The sequence below is a fragment of the Misgurnus anguillicaudatus genome, chromosome 7 (assembly GCF_027580225.2).
Source record: "Misgurnus anguillicaudatus chromosome 7, ASM2758022v2, whole genome shotgun sequence".
NCBI lineage: Eukaryota > Metazoa > Chordata > Actinopteri > Cypriniformes > Cobitidae > Misgurnus > Misgurnus anguillicaudatus.
Window position 1 is genome coordinate 39,980,013 of NC_073343.2, and position 19,609 is coordinate 39,999,621.

The following is a 19,609-nucleotide window of genomic DNA, read 5'->3' on the forward strand; positions in this document are numbered from 1 at the left end:
GTTTTTATTTGTGTTGAAATTGTTATTTTTTGTATTAAAACTTTTGGTTCTCTTTAAAAATTGTTTTCTTTCAGGCAGGGAAGGCATTTGATTGCTGTAAATGTATGGATAGCTTACATGAACAGTGTAATATTGTAATAGTGTGTGTTATTCAAAGTAAAACGTAGTAATCTTAGGGTTGCATTCACCTCACAATTCCCAATACCAACCTCCTGTTATACATACTAAAGGCCACTTTTTGAGTTTTAATTTCAGGGAATACATTTTATGTTGATCATTCTGCATGGAAATATGGCACATTACATATTTATCACTACCGGGTGTCGCACAGATAATTTGATTTTGACTTTAAATATGTGTTTTTGTAACCCCTGCGTTTAGTGTCTCCCTCCAAATCAACCCCTATTTGTTTATATGGACGTCATATCATTTTATCAAGCCTGTTTAAACACATAAGCATTCAAATTGTGATTAATCCTCTTAGGGTTGGAGTAAATCCCTCCTTTAACTCCCCAGATTAGACTCTGAAATATTTCCTCAACCTGCATGAAGCTGAGACGTCTCTCTCTCTCTCTCTCTCTCTCTCTCTCTCTCTCTCTCTCTCTCTCTCTCTCTCTCTCTCTCTCTCTCTCTGTCAATCTTTGCCTGTAATAGTGTGTGTGGTCCAGTCTCAGCATTTTGCTTTAACCCAGATATTATTGTCTTGTGTCATCACCTGAAGGTGACTGTTATCACTTAATTAAATCCAACCGCAGAGGGAGGTAGAAACAATATTGTTGCCTGGTCACCCGCAGGAACTTTTTTCAAGTGTGGTAGTTTGTACAGGGAAAGCTGCTTGTTCGCTCATCGCCTCTGGAGTGCTTCATCCACCCCGGTGCTGTGCACTAATTTAGATTTCATATGTCAGCTGTCCAACAACTGTGACTGATGGGCAATATCTAAAGAAAATGTTTTATACATACAGTATACTTTATTTACTTGCCTGTTTTTGTTGACAAAACATGAAATTGTTGGAAAGAAATGAATTGGTTCGGGGCACTGTGCAGATATGTACACAATTTGGGGAAATCAGTCTATCTTATTTGCAGTTATGTCAAATTTATATTATATTATAATTATATATTAGAGTCGTAAACAGATTAGAGATTATCGCTTTGATGGCACATGCACACTGCAAAAAATTATTTTCAAGAAAAAAAATTCTTAGTATTTTTGTCTTGTTTTCAGTAAAAATATCTAAAGATTCTTATATTAAGATGCTTTTTCTTGCTGAGCAAAACTTCCCAAGAAAATATGTCTAGTTTTTATACCAAAAATATCAAACATAAGTAACTTCGTGCACAAAACAAGCAAAAAAATGTGCCAATGGGGTAAGCAAAAAATCTTGAACATTTTTCTTAAACACTAAATTCAAGAAAAATTCAGGAAAATTTTGCTTACCCAATTGGCAGATTTTTTTGCTTGTTTTATCCACAAAATCACTTAAATTTGATATATTTGATGGTATAAAAACTAGACGTTTTCTTGGGTCGTTTTGTTCATCAAGAAAAAGCATCTTAATTTAAGAATTTTTTGATATTTTTACTAGAGCTGTCACGATTATAAAATTTGGCTGATGATTAATTGTCTAATAAATTGTAAGGCTTGTGTCGATTTATTGCCTGTTCTATTGCTTTGATATTTAATTCTCAAAATGTTTTGTTTGTTCATAAAATAATTTTCACATGTGATCCTACTAAGGTCATATTAGTAGGCTACTGTACCACATGTCTGTAGTGGCTACAAAAAAAATAAATTCCTTACAGGTCCTTAAGAATAGCATCTTTCACTTTCCAAAATTTGGAATTGCTGTTTTGGAAATGTATGTTTTACCTGGCAGTTCAAAGCTTTGCAGCATTTCTTGAAATGCTGTAAATTTCTACTGAATGGCTATGGCTTTGATTTTTTGCGTTACACTGTCAGTTAAAGAGCGACATCCGTCACATTTATACAGGCACTGTAGCTCCCCCTTGTGTTTTTAAAGAGACGTGCAATCATTGCGGTAATCTGAAATCATCGCAATGAGGACAAACAATCGCAATGGAGACGATTATTTAATCATTGTGACATCAATCTTTTCAAGTTTTAAAATCTTAAGTGAAAGCTATAATGATATGTTTACTTTTAAACAATGGATAGGTAAGGGTTTATAAAATAGGTTTGGATGGATGGATAGGTTTTATAAAATACTGTAGGTGAAGCAATAAATATTACATGTCGAGTATCTTTACAAACCCCTCGTCCAGCGCTAAACCCCCACATGAGATCTAAACAATCTAATGACGCTCTTATTTGAAAGAGGTCTCAGCGAGGGGCCGGATGAGTGATTCGAGCATCTCCCGTGCCTTTGCCTTCAATAAAGAAATCAATAACACGCGTCCATATTTGCACATTTCTACATGGATTGTCAGACTCGAGATTGACTTGAAAAAGATCTGTGGTGATTTAGAAGTTCAGATAAGATCTCTTTTAATACCTCTCATCTGTCTCTCTCACATACATGTGGACACTACAGCTCTTTCTCACAGCCCATACATCACTTTACCACACATGCTGTCTGTCATTATCTCATTTTCTTGCTCTCAATGATAGCTTAATAAATTTCAGTGTTTCCAACGGTGCATTTTTGTGCAATATAAATATAAATAACAATTTGAGGTGACTGCAAGTTTTGTTTGGAAAGGCACCTAAATGGTTTTAATGTGATACGTTGAATTAAAACCGTGTGTACTTTTAAGACCCCTGCAACATTTTTTTATTTCCTTAATCCTTGGTTTACACCCTAAGTCCACCTTATCTTGTAGCTCAGAGATTTCTCAGAAAGAAAGCCAACATGCCCAGATTCGGCTAACCCTGTGAGAAGAGATAATTGCGGTTGTTGTGGAGGCCGTTGGAGTTTGCAGGGGATGGAGAGATGAGATTGAACATTTGGCATCTCCCTCATCACCGGCTGCCCCCTCCTCTCTCCGTATCTCTCTGTCTCTCTCTTGCTCTTCATTTTGTCTGACCTAATAGTTAATGATATGTTAATAGTCATCGAGGCCGGTCTCGGCTGGCGTCCGCTGTGTGTGTTAATGTGGACGTGTGGTGGCTCTGGTCAGGGTGCACGCGCTAGATTGATGTTTACCAGCTTGCTTGTCCTTCAACTCCCGTATATTTGTCCTTTGTTAGAAAAAACACAAAGCTGCTGAGTTACAGAGTGTGTTTATTGCTTTTGCACTGACAGGCAGGTGTGTTCTTGCTAGAGAGAGACGTCTAAGCTGTAGTTGTAGTACCAGGTGCTTGTGGTGAGACGGTGAATTGTCTTTAAGTTTGATATGTCTTGTAATCTTTATGTACTGTATATTTACACTGTGTTGTAAAAAAGTATTGTTGTAAACAAATGTTACCCTGGACCACAACACCAGGGTTATGCTATGTACACACCAAACGTGGGGCATCGCGTTACTCGCTCTAGATTACTTGCGGGATTTAACTTCGTGTCGTGCGAATTGTTCGCTCGAGTTGAATATTTTCAACTTGGGCGAAGACGCGTTTGAGGCGAATAGCGCGTGTTTTTGCTGCAATCGCGCCTCCCATATCGCGTCATTCGCATCGCCCCACGCGAGGACGTGTCTGATCTCGTCTTTGCATTGACTTTGTATGTAATCTACTCGCGCAAATCGTTGAACTCGCGTCTGGTGTGAACCCACAGTTACTGTAAGTTGCACAGGGGTATTTGTAGCAATAGGCAACAATCATTGTATTATTTTTTTTCTTTCATGCCAAAAGTCATTAGGATATTATGTAAAGAACATGTTCCAAGGAGGTATTTGGTCAATTTTCTTTTATAAATATATCAAAACTATTATTTCTTTGAGTGGATGCAGTTCCTACACTGCAAAAAATGTCTTTCTTACTTAGTATTTTTCAGCAAAAATATCTAAAAAATCTTAAATTAAGATGTATTTTCTTGATGAGCAAAATGACCTATGAAAATAAGTCTAGTTTTTAGTAAAAAAATATAAACTTTAAATTAGTGCTTAAAACCAGCAAAAAAAAATCTGCCAATGAAATAAAAAAAATGTACTTGAAATAAGTTTACCTTTTTCATAAACAATTAATTCAAGAAAATTGTTCTTATTCCATTGGCAGATTTTTTTGATTGTTTTAAGCACTAATTCACTTAAATTTGATATTTTTTGTCTAAAAACTAAACTTTTTTTCCTATGTCATTTTGCTTATCAAGAAAATACATTTTATTTGAAGAAGTTTTAGATATTTTTACTGAAAAAAGACAAAAATACTAAGTAAGAAAGTAATTTTTTGCAGTGTAAGGACTTCATTTGGAAAACTTTAAAGGCAATTTTCTCAATATTAAGTTTTTTTTTTACATCCTAAGATTAGGTGTGGGCGATATGGAAAAGACACGATTTCATGATTTTATCACGGCTCGTTTTTCATGTTGATTTTTCAAGACTATTTTTATTGAGCCTTAACACAGACATACTAATGCCCCTGTTTAAAAATGTAGTCCTACATTGCAAAAAATGATTTTCAAGAAAACATTTTCTTAGTATTTTTGTCTTGTTTTCAGTAAAAATATCTAAAAATTCTAAAATTAAGATGCTTTTTCTTGATGAGCAAAACGACCCAAGAAAATAAGTAATTTTTAGACCAAAAAATATCAAATTTAAGTGATTTTGTGCAGAAAACAAGCAAACAATCTGCCAATGGGGTAAGCAAAATTTTCTTGAATTTTTCTTGAATTTAGTGATTAATGTTCAAGATTTTTTTGCTCACCCCATTGGCAGATTTTTTGCTTGTTTTATGCACAAAATTACTTTGACATTTTTGGTCTAAAAACTACTTATTTTCTTGAGTCATTTTGCTCATCAAGAAAAAGCATCTTACTTTAAGAATGTATAGATATTTTTACTGAAAACAAGACAAAAACACTAAGAACATTTTTTCTTGAAAACATTTTTTTTTGCAGTGTAATGTTTGAGTCCTGTTCTTTGTTTCTTATTGTTTGTTCTAAACTGTGTTTGCAATGGTGGATCGGCTACTTTTCTTCACCTTCCCTAAATTTTTTAACGTACTGTAAATGTTGCAAATCAGTGCTGTAGCCGCGGTGACTTTGATAGTTCCACGGACGCGTGCGCGCCGAACACGGAAAAAGGTATACCCGGCCCTTGACTTGCCTTCATGTAGCGCGCCTCAGTTTGTCGCGTACTTGATGTAGGCACGAAACAACCATATTTCCGAAAAAGTGGATTGTGGAGACATTTTAATGGTTCATGATCAAATATCGTCATATCGCACACCCCTACCTCGGATTCCATTGATGTCCTACCCTAACAAACCATACATCAATGGAAAGTAATTGACAACGGGCCGTTGAATTATAAGAAAATAATTATAATTATATATTTTCAAATAATTCAAAGGACCGGATTCAATTATTCCTCTTATACCATGGTTACCACAAACATTGCTCTGGTGCCTATTTTTAAGACATTTGACAAGGTAGGTGTGTGGTTATCGAAAAATAATGCATACGGAACATTTCTCAACCAATCAGAATACAGCATTCAACAGACCCATGGTATAAGCTTATTTATTAACTGTATTCTAGTCTCTTTTGTATTTTATTGTATTCAATTGCAGTTGAGAATCAAGTGTAAATACTCTCCAGCCATTCTCCTTCTGTAAAATGTTTTCCTCTATCACTCAGCACTTCAGACACAGAGAGAGAGAGAGAGAGAGAGAGAGAGTATGTGTGAGTGGGACGAGCTGCTTGCAAGGCATGACTGTTTTAAACAAATGACAAAAAAGGCCCATCTTAATGTTACACTTTTCTCCCCCAGAAGTTTGTCTGGCTAGTGATTTATTGTGCACTTTACACAGTGGTTAGCCTGTAAACAGAAGCCGTTTATCATAGAGGGGAGCCAGGCGAAGGCATGCAGTGTTCCTCAGAGACCTGGCCCGCAGACGCAGAGCGTTTGAAGGAAGAGCAGCGAAAAACAGAAAGGAGATGATTGCAGACCGGCTAGAGGTGACTGCTGTGGGCCCTTCCTGACAGCCGGGGCCGCGTCTTTTGGGACCGTGTCACTGCCTGAGGAGTCTTTCACAGGTCCTGAGACCCTCGGCTGGCGAAGATGACGGTGGTCTCGAGGCGGACGGATGAGATTAACTGATAGAAATGGAAGAGAGACCAGGACTTGTGTCCTATAAACAATGAAATGCTTTTGAGGAAATGGACTGAACTGTGCTGTTTGTTAAAGGGGACAAATAATAGTAAACAGGATTTGGCTTGCAATTTGGAGATGGATATTCACAACACACTGTTTCTTCCACAGTTCACCGAGAACTGTATTTACAGTATATTGTAAAAAAAATGTATTACTAAAGTTCTCAGTTTGATGTGAAGTTCCCATGAAATCAAAATGTATTGTTTTATTGGAATAATGCAGTGGTCATTATAAACAATATTTTTATTTATTTGCCCTCATAAACTTCAATTAAAATCTGAAAATTCACTTCCACCCTCTTGTGGTGATCCTTTTCTGATGATGTCAGCTAGACTGCTTGGGCGGAGCATCTGTTAACTCCGCCCCCTCCAACTTTCAGTCGGCTGTGAAAACCATTACTCATTGAAATGCCTACTTTTATATATCCAATTAATTTACAGTAAAAAACACAAGCCACGCCTCCTATTCTCTTTTTGTGTGATATTCCGTTTCGCTCGGAAATATGGCACAATGTGGATTTTGTTGATGGGGACTTTCTGTTCATGGGGACTTTAAGTATCAACTTAGTCACAGATATTTGACATTGTCTTGGAGAACAAAAAATAGAAACAAATGCATTAGGAATATGGAGCTGTAAAGTTAAGGTACATGTATTGCAATTAATGGATTTGTGTGAATAGGTTCATATTGAAGTTGGGAAATTGTTAAGATCTCTTCTGAAACTCTAATGGAGACAGTTGTGACATTTCTGGATCTTTTTCTCGGGAAAAATATCTGAGACTTAAGCAAACGTTTCCATTTGCACTCTATTTAATCTCATTCATGTCTAGGAGAAATAACTGAGATATTAAAGGGATAGTTCACCCAAAAATCCCTTATGTCGTTCCAAACTTGTAAGGCCTCCGTTCATCTTCGGAACACAGTTTAAGATGTTTTATGTTTAGTCCGAGAGCTTGTTGACTCTTCATTGAAAATCTAGATACGGTATGCTGTCCATGTACAGAAAGGTAATAAAAACATCATCAAAGTAGTCCATGTGACATCAGTGGGTCAGTTAAAATGTGTTGAAGCATCAAAAATACATTTTGGTCCAAACAAAAAGAAATTACGACTTTATTCAGCATTGTCTTCTCTTCCACGTTTGTTGTGAAGCGCATGCACGAGACTAAAGTCCCGTGACTGCAGTGACACGGATGACGTGTTATCCTCAGACATATTTGCGAAGTTTTTTTTTTTAATTTACAGCGTGCGTCTCCCTCAGACTGTAAATGAAACCCGGGCGCACAAAAAAACAGCTGGGGTGCACCAGATAACACGTCAGCCGCATCATATGTCACCCGCGTCACTGCAGTCACGTGACTTTAGTCTCGTGCATGTGTGTTTCACAACAGACGTGGAAGAGAAGACAGTATGCTAAATAAAGTTTTTTTTGGAACGACATGAGGGTGAGTCATTAGGGTGAGTCATTAATGCCATTATTTTCATTTTTGGGTGAACTATCCCTTTAAGAAGATTGCATATTATTTTCTTATGGGTTGTTTTTGGATAAAATATGCAAATACAACCGTTGGGTTTAAATTAACCTATGCAGAGATGTTTCAACCCATGGTTGAGTCAAATATGGAGATTTTCTAGGTTAGATTATCAAACGGTGGTTTTGGACATATTTTACCCAATTATGGTCTTGTGAGAAATGTGTGGTTCAAAAATCATGTGTGGTTCAACTATTAAGCATATAGCAACCATAATGCCCTCACTTATGAACAAGTATGAATTACATTACACCATTACATTGAGTTTAACCAGTCATAACAGAGGACTTTAACACAGATGTGGTGTGAAATGTGACCTAGTGTTTGTGAGATCCAGATATTCAGCCTGATTCGATCATTAAATGTCACCCGACATGAAAAAAGAGCTATTGTGTTGTTATTTGTTATGCATGCATAATTAGGAATTTGGTCTATGGGAAGCCTCGCGGTATGATCGCTGCTGGAGGTTCTGCTGTTGGGTCTCCAACAGGCAACAATTAATGCATTGAGGTTATATGGGTTAATTACATATAGTCTCCCACTGCGTCAGATAATCTACAGGGTGTGCTCACTCCGGGCGAGATGCAAGATGAGAGCGGCGTGATTTATAAACACAAAAAGAGACAATGAAAAAGCAACAATATCGCAGCGGATCTGATCACCTTTTTATGAAAATTAGGTTTACACGGCGGTACGGAGAAGCGTCTCTCTCTCTCTCTCTCTCGTTTACTTCCAAGTTTAAAGCAGCACCGGCAGCTGGCGAGAGGGCTCGCGGTCTCCACCCGCCGATAAAACAGCGCAGCCTCGGGCTATTTACAGCGCGCTGATATGCAGCTGACAACAGCACATCCCACTGCGGCCCGCTGATGCCTGACTTCCTCCCCGAGCACACATCTGCTGCCAGTGATGTGTTAACATTACAGGCTAATGCTAGTACTGACCATTATATAGCACTTTACATTTGAAATGCTAATGTGCTGATTTTAAATTCTTAAACGTGAACGCTACACTAACACAGAGACACTTATAATATTATTTACATTACAGTCACTATTTAAAGGTGCCATACAGTATTTTACACTTTTAGCTTTTTTTACTTATAAAGTGTTCCTGTAGCTCATTGTTTGATCCTCATTGAATGCACATACTGATGAAATGCTTTGGATAAAAACGCATAAATCAGTCAGTCAAAGCTTCGTTCACCATAAAAGCACTTTTTATGACTATTTCCACCCTTCTGTTTGTCTGGTTTTTAATTTGGTACTTTACCATTTACTGTAATGTGGAACTATGCAAAACTTCATATTAATTTCTTTTGGGGTGAAATATGAACTTCACGTGTTCTTTTAATATCCATTTTTGATTATGCATTCATCACGGCTGTCTTCAGTGTTTCGGCGCCTGTGATCCGAAGCTGTTAATTGATGTTGTAATTGTTGCTCTTTAATGATCCGTCGGTGCCGTTTTCACACGGGACCTGGTTTTGTTTGCAGTTCTGGGCTTGATTGGGTTTTCCCTGCGTTTCTCGGAGCTATTTGTGAGAATCTCGTCTGACTTGTTTTCCTCTTTTGTCTTTCTCTGTTTTTCACACAGTCCCTGGACGGATTTGTATTTGCACTAAACAAGGAGGGAAGATTTTTGTACATCTCGGAGACGGTGTCCATATACCTGGGGCTTTCACAGGTGAGTTCACGGGAGAATTCCACTCTCCGATTTCTTTTCGCCCAGCGGTGCGGAAGAGAATCCGGACAAATTAGTGTTATATAAAGTCCCGCTGGTTTGTTAGCTTCGGTTTAATTTGCGGCGTTCATCCGTGCATATTTTAAGCAGCGAGAGATGTTCTCATTGGAATGCTGGCGTGTAACCTGCTCCTGTTGGCTCAGGCCAGGGCCTTTCAATAAACAGACGGATCGGCGAGGTCAGACGCTGGATAAGTGACCTTCAGAACTCTTGCCGTCCTGTCTAGCAGAGCTTCATCTAATGTGCTAGCATGCTGCAATCAAACCAGACACTGCTTCACAGCAGGACGGTTTAAAAATTCGCACAAATAATGTTCCCCAAAATTGCACTGGTACTTTCTTTTGTGGATTTGTTATGGCACCGCTATCTTTAAAATAAACACTGCAAACATACAGTACTGTATCCCATAATGCATTGCATTCGACCCTTAATGTCCAATGATAAATGTACTGGAAGCTGGAGTTAACCTCAATTGTATGTCTTTTCTTTTTTTTTATTGGACCAAAGTTAAGATAAATGTGACACTGGACCATAAAACCACAAGTTGCATGGGTATATTTGTAGCAGTAGCCAACAATGCATTGTATGGGTTAAAAATATAGTTTTTTAATGCCAAAAATAATTACGATATTAAGTAGAGTGTTATCATTAGTAATATGTGTTGCATTTGGAAAACTTTAATGGCAATTTATTTATATTTTTTGCACCCTCAGATTCTCAAATAGTTGTATCCCGGCCAAATATTATATTATATTATCCTAACAAACCATACATCAAAGAAAAGCTTATTTATTAAGCTACTAGATGGTCTATAAATCTCAATTAAAAACAAAATGACCCTTATGAATGGTTTTGTGGTCCAGGGTCACAAAAGTGAAAAATGTAAAATGCAAGCAAAATAATATTTTCTTCTATAGTCATACGTGTCACTCGCTAAATAAAATATGCAACCTGATAAGGTCATGTGACAACAATTAAAATGCTACACTGCAAAAAATTATTTTTAAGAAAAAAAATCTTAGTATTTTTGTCTTGTTTTCAGTAAAAATATCTGAAAAATTCTTAAATTAAGATGCTTTTTCTTGATGAGCAAAACGACCCAAGAAAATAAGTCTAGTTTTTAGACCATAAATATCAAATTTAATGACTTTGTGCATAAAACAAGCAAAAAAAAAATAAAATAAAAATAAATCTGCCAATGGGGTAGACAAAAAAATCTTGAACATTTTTCTTAAACACTAAATTCAAGAAAAATTTGCTTACCCCATTGGCAGTTTTTTTTGCTTGTTTCATGCACAAAATCACCTAAATTTGATATTTTTGGTCTAAAAACTAGACTTATTTTCTTGAGTCGTATTGCTCATAAAGAAAAATCATCCTAATTTAAGAATGTTTTGATATTTTTACTGAAAACAAGATAAAAATACTTACAAATGTTTTTCTTGAAAATCATTTTTTGCGTTTACGTTTACCGTTGTATTAAACATGCATGCATTGCATTATGCTGTTTAAATGTAAGTTTGCAGTATGCATTTCATTGCAATGCAGTAAGCCCCGGGGTACAAGGTTGTCAGTTTGCCTTTAACCGGATTTAAGTGCAGTTATAAAACAAATCATCCTGTTCAGCGTGTAAATATTGAGTCTTTCAAATGATTAAAAGAGACACGGTTTGCATAAGACTTTTAAAACAAAATTCTCTTCTAGATAGAAGGATTGAGATATGAATTAAGACGAGAAGCAAACTCTAAATTAATTCAGCATTAATTGACTGATGATTTTTATCAAATAATTGATTAATTCTTAAAATCCCGGCTTTCGGAATTTGGCCCGCTTCTTTTTCGGCGCGATTATCTTTAGGTTGGCCTGCTGATAAAGTACTTGTAAAGTCTTTAGTCTAAGTAGGTCTTATTATCTAACATGGTTAAGCTTATCCCATAACTCTTGTGATCTTAATTGCTAAACCTTTTTCTTTGTTAATCTGTCCTAGAGGCCAAAAACGTATAAGGTGTTGTTCATTATTTTCATTGTTAATTGGAGGAACAATTTGTGAGCTTTTCTATATTGGCAGTTTTGTGCTTTTTTGTGGGTTATCTAAAATTGTATTATATATATGCAAACATCCAGGCTGTATTCTATAGGAGCAAAAATATTTTTTTTTTTCTAATGTTTAATGCACCGCTCCACTCATGCATGCACACAAGTGTATCTTTTCCCTAAAAATGTCTGTTTCATAACTACATGAAGCACAAATACATTCTGAAAAGATGTATATACGGTTCTATTAATGGTGGTTTTACTTTATTCTGCCCATAGTTCATGAGAAACCCTTTTTATTAGTCATAGTAGCATTAATGTAATGGGGTCAGATTACCTTTTTTGGAGCTTTACCATGAGCTAATGATGGAGGTTATTAAAGATTCAGAGCTTGAACTGTACTGTGGCCATTACACCGGGCGCAGTCGATAGCGTGACCTTTAACACTGCGGCTCAATCATACATCCATTCGGCTGCACAAATCCGAGCTTTGCTCTTAGATAGATACTGTAGTCTCGCTGAGCACTAGAGGAGCGATAATCTCTGAATCCAGCTCTCCCTCCTTCCGTTTGAAAGTGGATATGAAGCGTCCACTCATTTTCACTGCGTCTGGGTTCAACTCTCTCGATATTTCACACTTTGATTTCAGACCCGCTGCACAATTACGGGGTGATTTACAGGAGCAGTTGGTACAGTAAAGAGGTGGAAGTCCAGTAGTCAAGACTACGTGTTGCATATTTAATCCCAGGTAGAGGTGAAAGATTTTGGGTGGTTCTCAAATATGTTTATGGGAATACAGTACAATGCAAAATGCAATTAAAGGTGCAGTGTGTAATTTTTAGAAGGATCTCTTGACAGAAATGCAAAATAATATACAAAACTATATTATCAGGGGTGTATTAAGACCTTACATAATGAACCGTTATGTGTTTAGTAACTTAGAAAGAGACCTTTTTGTCTACATATACAGAGGGTCCCCTTACATGGAAGTCGCCATATTGTGCCGCCATTTTTTTACAGAAGCCCTTAACAGACAATTTTTTTACCAATTTGTCTCCGACGATGACATGTTTGTCCAGTGGCGGCTACTGTAGCTTGTGTTTCAAAAGTGAGGGGTGAGCAGTGGACTAAGCCGTTGGTTGCAATTCGCAACCTCACCACTAGATGCCCCTAAAATTTACACACTGCACCTTTAAAGGGGTCATATGATGCAATTTTTTTGTTTTCCGTTGGAGTGTTAAAAGCTGTTTGTGCATATAGAAGATCTGTAAAAGTTGCAAAGAGATATTCTTTCTAAAAATGTATGCTCATCCACGCCTTCCTAAAACGCCTCATTTAACATATCTACACCACTTGCAAAACAATGCATAACAAATGTATACACAAAGAAAGATGGTGTAACTTCTCACTATATTGTTGGTACCGCCACCATGTTGTGTAGACACTGTGCTTTGGGAGCTAATATTCCAAATATGGTAAGGGGCGTACCATTTCCTTCACAGGCTTGAGGTATTCGGCCAATCACAATGCTCTGAATAGCTGGCCAATCAGAGCACAATGCGCTTTTCATAACGATGAGCTTTGTTAAAGGCAGGGCATAGAGGAGCAACAATAATGTATGGTATTTGAAAAATATTTTTTGTTTTTGAAACATAAACCGCGTAAACGCATTGCATTACACCAAACCCATTAAATTAGCAAGTCATATGAGCTCTTTAATAAAACTCTACCAATCGAAGAATCGTGCATAGTTAACATAGCAAAAAAGGCTTATAAACTTGTAGAGGATAAAGATGATTCCTTATCTTTAATAATTGATGTTTTATCTTTTTTACGCTTAACTATTTTGTGCCTTGGTTATTCACTCATCCACAGTAAAATCTGTGTCCTGAAGCAAAACCACTTGTACTGTAGCTGTGATGTACTGTAATGTTTAAATCTCTGCTAACGCTGCTGGTTCTGTTTGGTGTAAAGGAGGCCAATTAACTGCAGAGATGCTGAGTAAACTTCATCTTCATTGTGTCCTTGAAAAAGATGCTGAATGCTGGATTAACACCACTGAGTATTGCAAGAAAGGAGAGAGAATATGATGAGAATGTCCTTATAAGGTGTTCTTGATAAAAGGACTCTGCTCAGCGATGAGAATGATCTAAACTGTTGTTGACCTATAGATGTACTTTATAGATTTTTAATAACGGTATACACAATTGACCCTATTCAATTTCATTAAGGTTCAACAAGTAATTTTTAGTATATGTTTTGCTGGACATGGTTTTGGACATGTATGGATATCTTCAGTGTAGATGCAGCATCACAGAAAATACATTTAGAAATACTAAATAAAATTTTTGCAGATTAATTTGTCACCCATGATTCTATTATTTAGCAAGTGAAAGTTTCCAATAACATAGGGTGATATTCAGATGAAGTAAAGTTAGGGCTGTCACAATGATTAAATAATCGTCTCTTTGCAATTGTTTGACCTCATCGCGATGATTTCAGATCACCGCAATGATTGCACATCTCTCTAAAAACACAAGGGGGAGCTGCAGCGCCTGTATAAACGAGACCGTACACTGCAAAAATGGCTTTCTTACGTAGTATTTTTGTTTTTTTTTCTGTAAAAATATCAAAAAAATTCTTAAATTAAGATGCATTTTCTTGATGAGCAAAATAAGTCTAGTGTTTAGACAAAAAAATAAACGAATTTGTGCTTAAAACAAGCAAAAAAAGTGTTTTCTTGAATTAAGTGTTTATGAAAAAAGTCAATTTATTTAAAAAATTGATTTTTGCTTGTTTTTATTTTTACTGAAAACAAGACAAAAATACTAAGTAAGAAAGTCATTTTTTGCAGTGTATCAGATTACTTTTAAATATGTGTGATGTGTACAGGTAAACTTTGCAAATATTTAATTTAAATAATCACAACAATTTGTGAAAATTATTTCATAAACAAGCAAAAACATGTTTGAGAATTAAATGTCAAAGCAATAAAACAATTAATCGTCATAATCAGCACAATTTATTAGTCAATTAACCGTCAGCCAAATTTCATAATCGTGACAGCCCCAAGTACAATAGTATTTATATGGTCATGTGACCTTTTTTAAGGATACAATCATAAAGACGTGGATTGGTTTACATCATTCAAACTGGGAAGCACCATTTGGAGTATCATCATTGGCAGCTGCAAAGCCACGCCCTAGCAACCAATGAGAGTACCCTACCATTTAGCAAGACCTATATCTCTGCATCAGAGCATCATGGTGACATGGGGACTTATGTTTGACTTATACACGGCAAGCACCACTCACGTTTTCTTCAGAAAATTCAACCATCTACTTGACTTCTTATTGTGGATGTTATTTGGATTTGTTTGTGCATAAAAAAACGATAATAAAGGACAGCCAGCAATCCAATCAAAGCCAGGCAAATAAAATAGATCAACTCCCACCTTGCATTGTTTCCTATTGAATATTCACTAAGCATCATGCATCACATCATGGGAGTTAAATGCATTTTAATTTTGCACCCAATAACAGAGCAGCCATGCATCTGTTATTTCAGATGTCCACTCTATTCACCCTGAGAGTGTTTACCTCGCTCTATCCATCTTTTCTTCTCTGCTTTCCTCTGGTCAGCAGGCGAAGGATGTAAAATTGCTTTTGCCTCCATGGCCATTGACCACCTTGCGTTAGATTAATGCGTGTAGAGCGGAGAAGCCAGTGGATTTTTACAGTGACAGCAAGCTTCCGCTCTTATTACCGACATTTCCGTGATGCTAAACAACAGCACCCGATGCCCTCGTCTCCTCGATAATAGTCGATGTGGCCGCGAGCGGACGTTTCAGTACTCTTATCTCCCTGGTCTGTGACTCTGCTGTCAGATTCATTTGATAACAAGGATTGCGTTTGACAGTAAACGAAGTAACACCCCTTTTCATCCGATTCGTATTATTCAGTTCAACAGATGGCCGCTTAACCATTTTGCAACGCTAATAGCTGTTATCATTTAACTCCTGTATGTAAATAGACATATGTTGCCAAATTTTTCACTTGTCTGAGTTTTTATTCCTCTCTGCTCGCCTTCTGCGCTGGGTGATTAGTTTATCTCCAATAATTAATACGTGATGGATGCACAGCCATCTCTTGCAGATTAATACCCAGATTTGCCGTTATGTCATTCAGACTGCTGATTGGGCAAGGTAGTGATAAGATGGTACCGCTTGGGATTTTCCTATTGAGTTGCTGCTTATAGAAAGACCCTGTCGTAGGGTCAAGCAGGGTATTTGCCGAATGACATTGCACGTGGACAGCTGTCTGTTTTGTAATTGAGATGTGTACGTCCGCGTTTGTGTAACAGATGGCAGCGCGTGCTTAAGCTGATGGCTTGAAAATAATAATTGCATTATTCCGGCCAAAAGAATATTAGCTTCTGGAATATGGCCATTTTGAGTCCGCACCCCTGCCAGTTGAGCATATGCACTTGCATGGACTGGATAGTCAAGGAAATTGATACATCTGGAATAGAGCAACCATCTGAGGTCTCATCTGCCTCATAGGATTTAGATTTAGGCAGTTTTCCGAACAGCCGGTTTAGCTGTCGTACTGTACGCACGATGACATCTGAAGGCCATGTACTGTACTGTATAATCCAAAGTAACTGAATAATATTTACAGCCAGTAGAGACGATATTTAGTCTTTAGCATTAAGTCACAATCTCAATTTCAATACGACACCAGATTTATCAGACAAGAGAAATTAGGTGCTGTCATTTATTGTGTGCTTTCAAAGTCTGTGATGTTTTTGTTTATTGAATGATCTTAGATTTTTTAAACCTTTGAACTTTGTAATGCAGAAATGAATTTGATTATTTATTGGTCTGTCATCAGATGCCTGCGTGGTGTCAATTATAGAGAATGTCACTTTTAAATTTAATACAGTGCACGTAAACTTTAGATTTCAATATCATCTAGCATATGATAGAGAAATTCACCTCTTTAACTTTGGCAGTAATAACACATCCAGAAGATCTCAAGCACCTCTCATCACACATGAGTTAGCATGGGTGACTTATTTTGTTTTCTTTTTGACCCAGACAATATTTTTAAGGCCAACCCTTATGAAAATTAGCCACAGTTAAACCAACACTGCAAAAAATGACCTTTTAACTTAGTATTTTTGTATTGTTTTTAGTACAAATATCTAAGAATTCTTAAATTAAGAGGCATTTTCTTGATGAGCAAAATGACCTTAGAAAATAAGGCAAATAAACATACAATACAATTTAAGTGAAGTTATGCTTATCTCCCAAAGGGGTAAGAAACAAATCTTAAACAATTAAAGAAAAATTAAAGAAAATTTTGTTTACCCAATTGGCAGATTATTTTGCTTGTTTTAAGCACAAATGCACTTGTGTATATGAAGAGTTTGGTTCCAAAACGCGATAAACGCCATTTTTGAAAAAAATGAGTTACTGCCAAAATCAGTATTATATCAGGTCAGTAGTTAAAAGTAAATAATTAATTTTACGCAAAATCCAGTACCCGCCGTGATATTCTGTCATCTTTTCTCCCTTTTTTCCCAAAATGCGATAAACGCCACTGCTCCTTTTTTACAGTACGCAATAAATCCATTTCTGATATTACAGCCCACCAGTCACGCAATGTAAACAAACAATGGCGGACGCGCTGAGTCCACGGAGTCCTAGTTTCCTCATCTACTTTGTACTTCGTGATCAACAAACAAAACAAAATAATACTTTAATTGCATTGATAAACCTGTGATGGTTTTCTGTGACGGGAAAGAAACGTAAGCCATCAACATCTAATATTTTCCCTGAGAGGCACTCGGGAGACGGGTGCTTGTTCTCCCGACAGCAAGCTTCTCATGCTAACACATTGACCCCAGAGGATCTTATGAAAAACTTTCCATAATTTTACTCAAAGTCAACGAAAATCGAGCAGGACCAAAAACATTTTACAGCTGATCTCTGTGAAAGACGTTAAGCGACGACGTCAAGTAACCGCAATGACAGTGATCTTACAGTTTTTTTCCATTGGTTTGGCTCATTTCTTGAAACAGAAATTACATTCTCAAAACTCTAAGATCATTTGGCAAAACAGTCTTACAGTTCAGCTCAACACTATAGCTCACTTGCAAAAGCTCATATATTTCCCAAAACTGTTCATTCATGCTTCAAAAAGAAATTCCTTTTTCATATAAAGCGTCAGTGCCACAAAAATGGCAAATATCCTTATCCTTGCTTTGGCTCATTTCTTGAAACAGACTGGACGTTCTCAACACTCTTGTCGCTTTTGTCAAAATAACTTGGATGGTTCGGCACAACACCATGGTTCACCTGCAAAAGCTCATACCTCTCCCAAAACCGTTCACTCATGTGTCAAAACTAAATTTCCTTCTCATTTAAACAGTCAATGCCCCCAAAATGCTTTATCTCTTTGGCATTGTGTAAGCACTGCAAGTCAAAATGTTTAGATGTTTTGTCACTATGGCAGAGGACCATTGAAATATACCTTATGTCCACATTTCAGTCTTAGCCCAGTCCTTCATTGACAATGGTTACTGTACTGTTTTTTGTCTAGCTAACAGAATACAATTGTGTATAAAACTGAAAAAAAAAATAGGATTTTAGGGTAAGAGTAGCCTCCAAGGTTTGACACCACACATTGCACTCACACTGCCAAGGAAATTGTAACCACTTTTATTCACACACAAAGTAACTTCCATACACCAGACCAAAAAGAAAATATATAAAGCATAATATACTCTAATATAAACACAAAAAACAATGAAAATTATATGCAGCCTACAGTGCTGTAAATAATGCGGGAGTTTCAGAACTAACATTTCTTCACTGGTCGCTGTCCTCACCCTTCCTCTCCTGGCCACCATTCTCACCCACCTGACCATCCACACGCTGCTGTCTGTCTGGCCACAGATTCTCATCCACATCACAGTGTATATTCTCCCTTGCAATGCAACGAGGGAACAAAACAGCTTGCATGTCGCAACCATCCCCTACACTGATCTCCTGTAATATCCTAACATGCAGCGTTCATCATGGAGCAGGGACCTTTGATTTTGAGCCCTATGCTCATATATCTCCACCTCCCAGAGGAGAAAAACTCAATAGGATTGAGGAAAGGAGAGTAAGGTGGTAGGAACACCATGACCATCCTTGGATGAGTAGTGAACCAGTCCCTGATTAGCAGGCCACGGTAGAAATTCACATTGTCCCATACAATGACATATTGTGGTAGGTGAGGCCCAACGAGACCTTTCTCATTTTGAGGGATCAAATCAAACTGAAGGCGGTCCAAGAAGATGAGGAGCATCTGTGTATAGTATGGGCCAAGACTGGGGATGTGAGTGGCCACACCATTCTCAGATATGGCATCAAACATAGTAATATTGCCCCCTCACTGGCCTCGGACATCCACCATGGCCCGGTGGGCAATAATTTTATGGCCACGTCTTCGGCCCTTGGCCAGGTTGAAGCCAGCTTCATCCACAAACACGAGGATGTGAGGGGCCTCGTTTCCTTCCAATGCCATTATTCTCTACAAAAGCGTAAACTCCTACTTTGTTAGTCAAGTTTTAGTTTTCCCTGACTGTCAATTGCTGTAATAAATTTATCAAATGTTCAAAGCATTCATATATGTTATTCATGGTATTATGTTCTTGACTCATTTTGCCAATTGAACAGACTATTGTGCATGTGATGACTTATACAATGAAATAACGCTGACACATTTTGGAGTAAACAACCATTAGACTGAGAATCAACCAATCAGTTTAGATCAACAAGATCTATTCACATGGAAATTCTGCTAAATGTAGGCTAACTGTACTTAATCAGTTGCAAAGATGTACTGAGCTATTGAGACATGTACTTAGATATTTGCAATTTGATGAAATGAATGAGAAATTCAATTCTGTTGTGAACACTTGCCACGTGGTTTGGAGGTTTGTCCATGTTGTTTTGAGAATGTAATTTCTGTTTCAAGA

General features: G+C 37.2%; 1 protein-coding gene across 5 annotated transcripts in view; it reads left to right on the forward strand.

Annotated features, from left to right (window-relative positions):
• The window catches only part of npas3 (neuronal PAS domain protein 3), a 371,234-nt gene that overhangs the window by 233,098 nt on the left and 118,527 nt on the right, over positions 1-19,609 (forward strand). For 4 of the 5 annotated variants that reach the window (XM_055171385.2, XM_073869973.1, XM_073869975.1 and 1 more), the window contains one exon: positions 9,398-9,487. The exons of the other annotated variant lie outside the window; for it this stretch is intronic. In XM_055171385.2, coding sequence (XP_055027360.2) covers positions 9,398-9,487 — 90 coding nt within the window. The remainder of the gene's footprint in view (positions 1-9,397; positions 9,488-19,609) is intronic. 5 annotated transcript variants of the gene reach the window in all.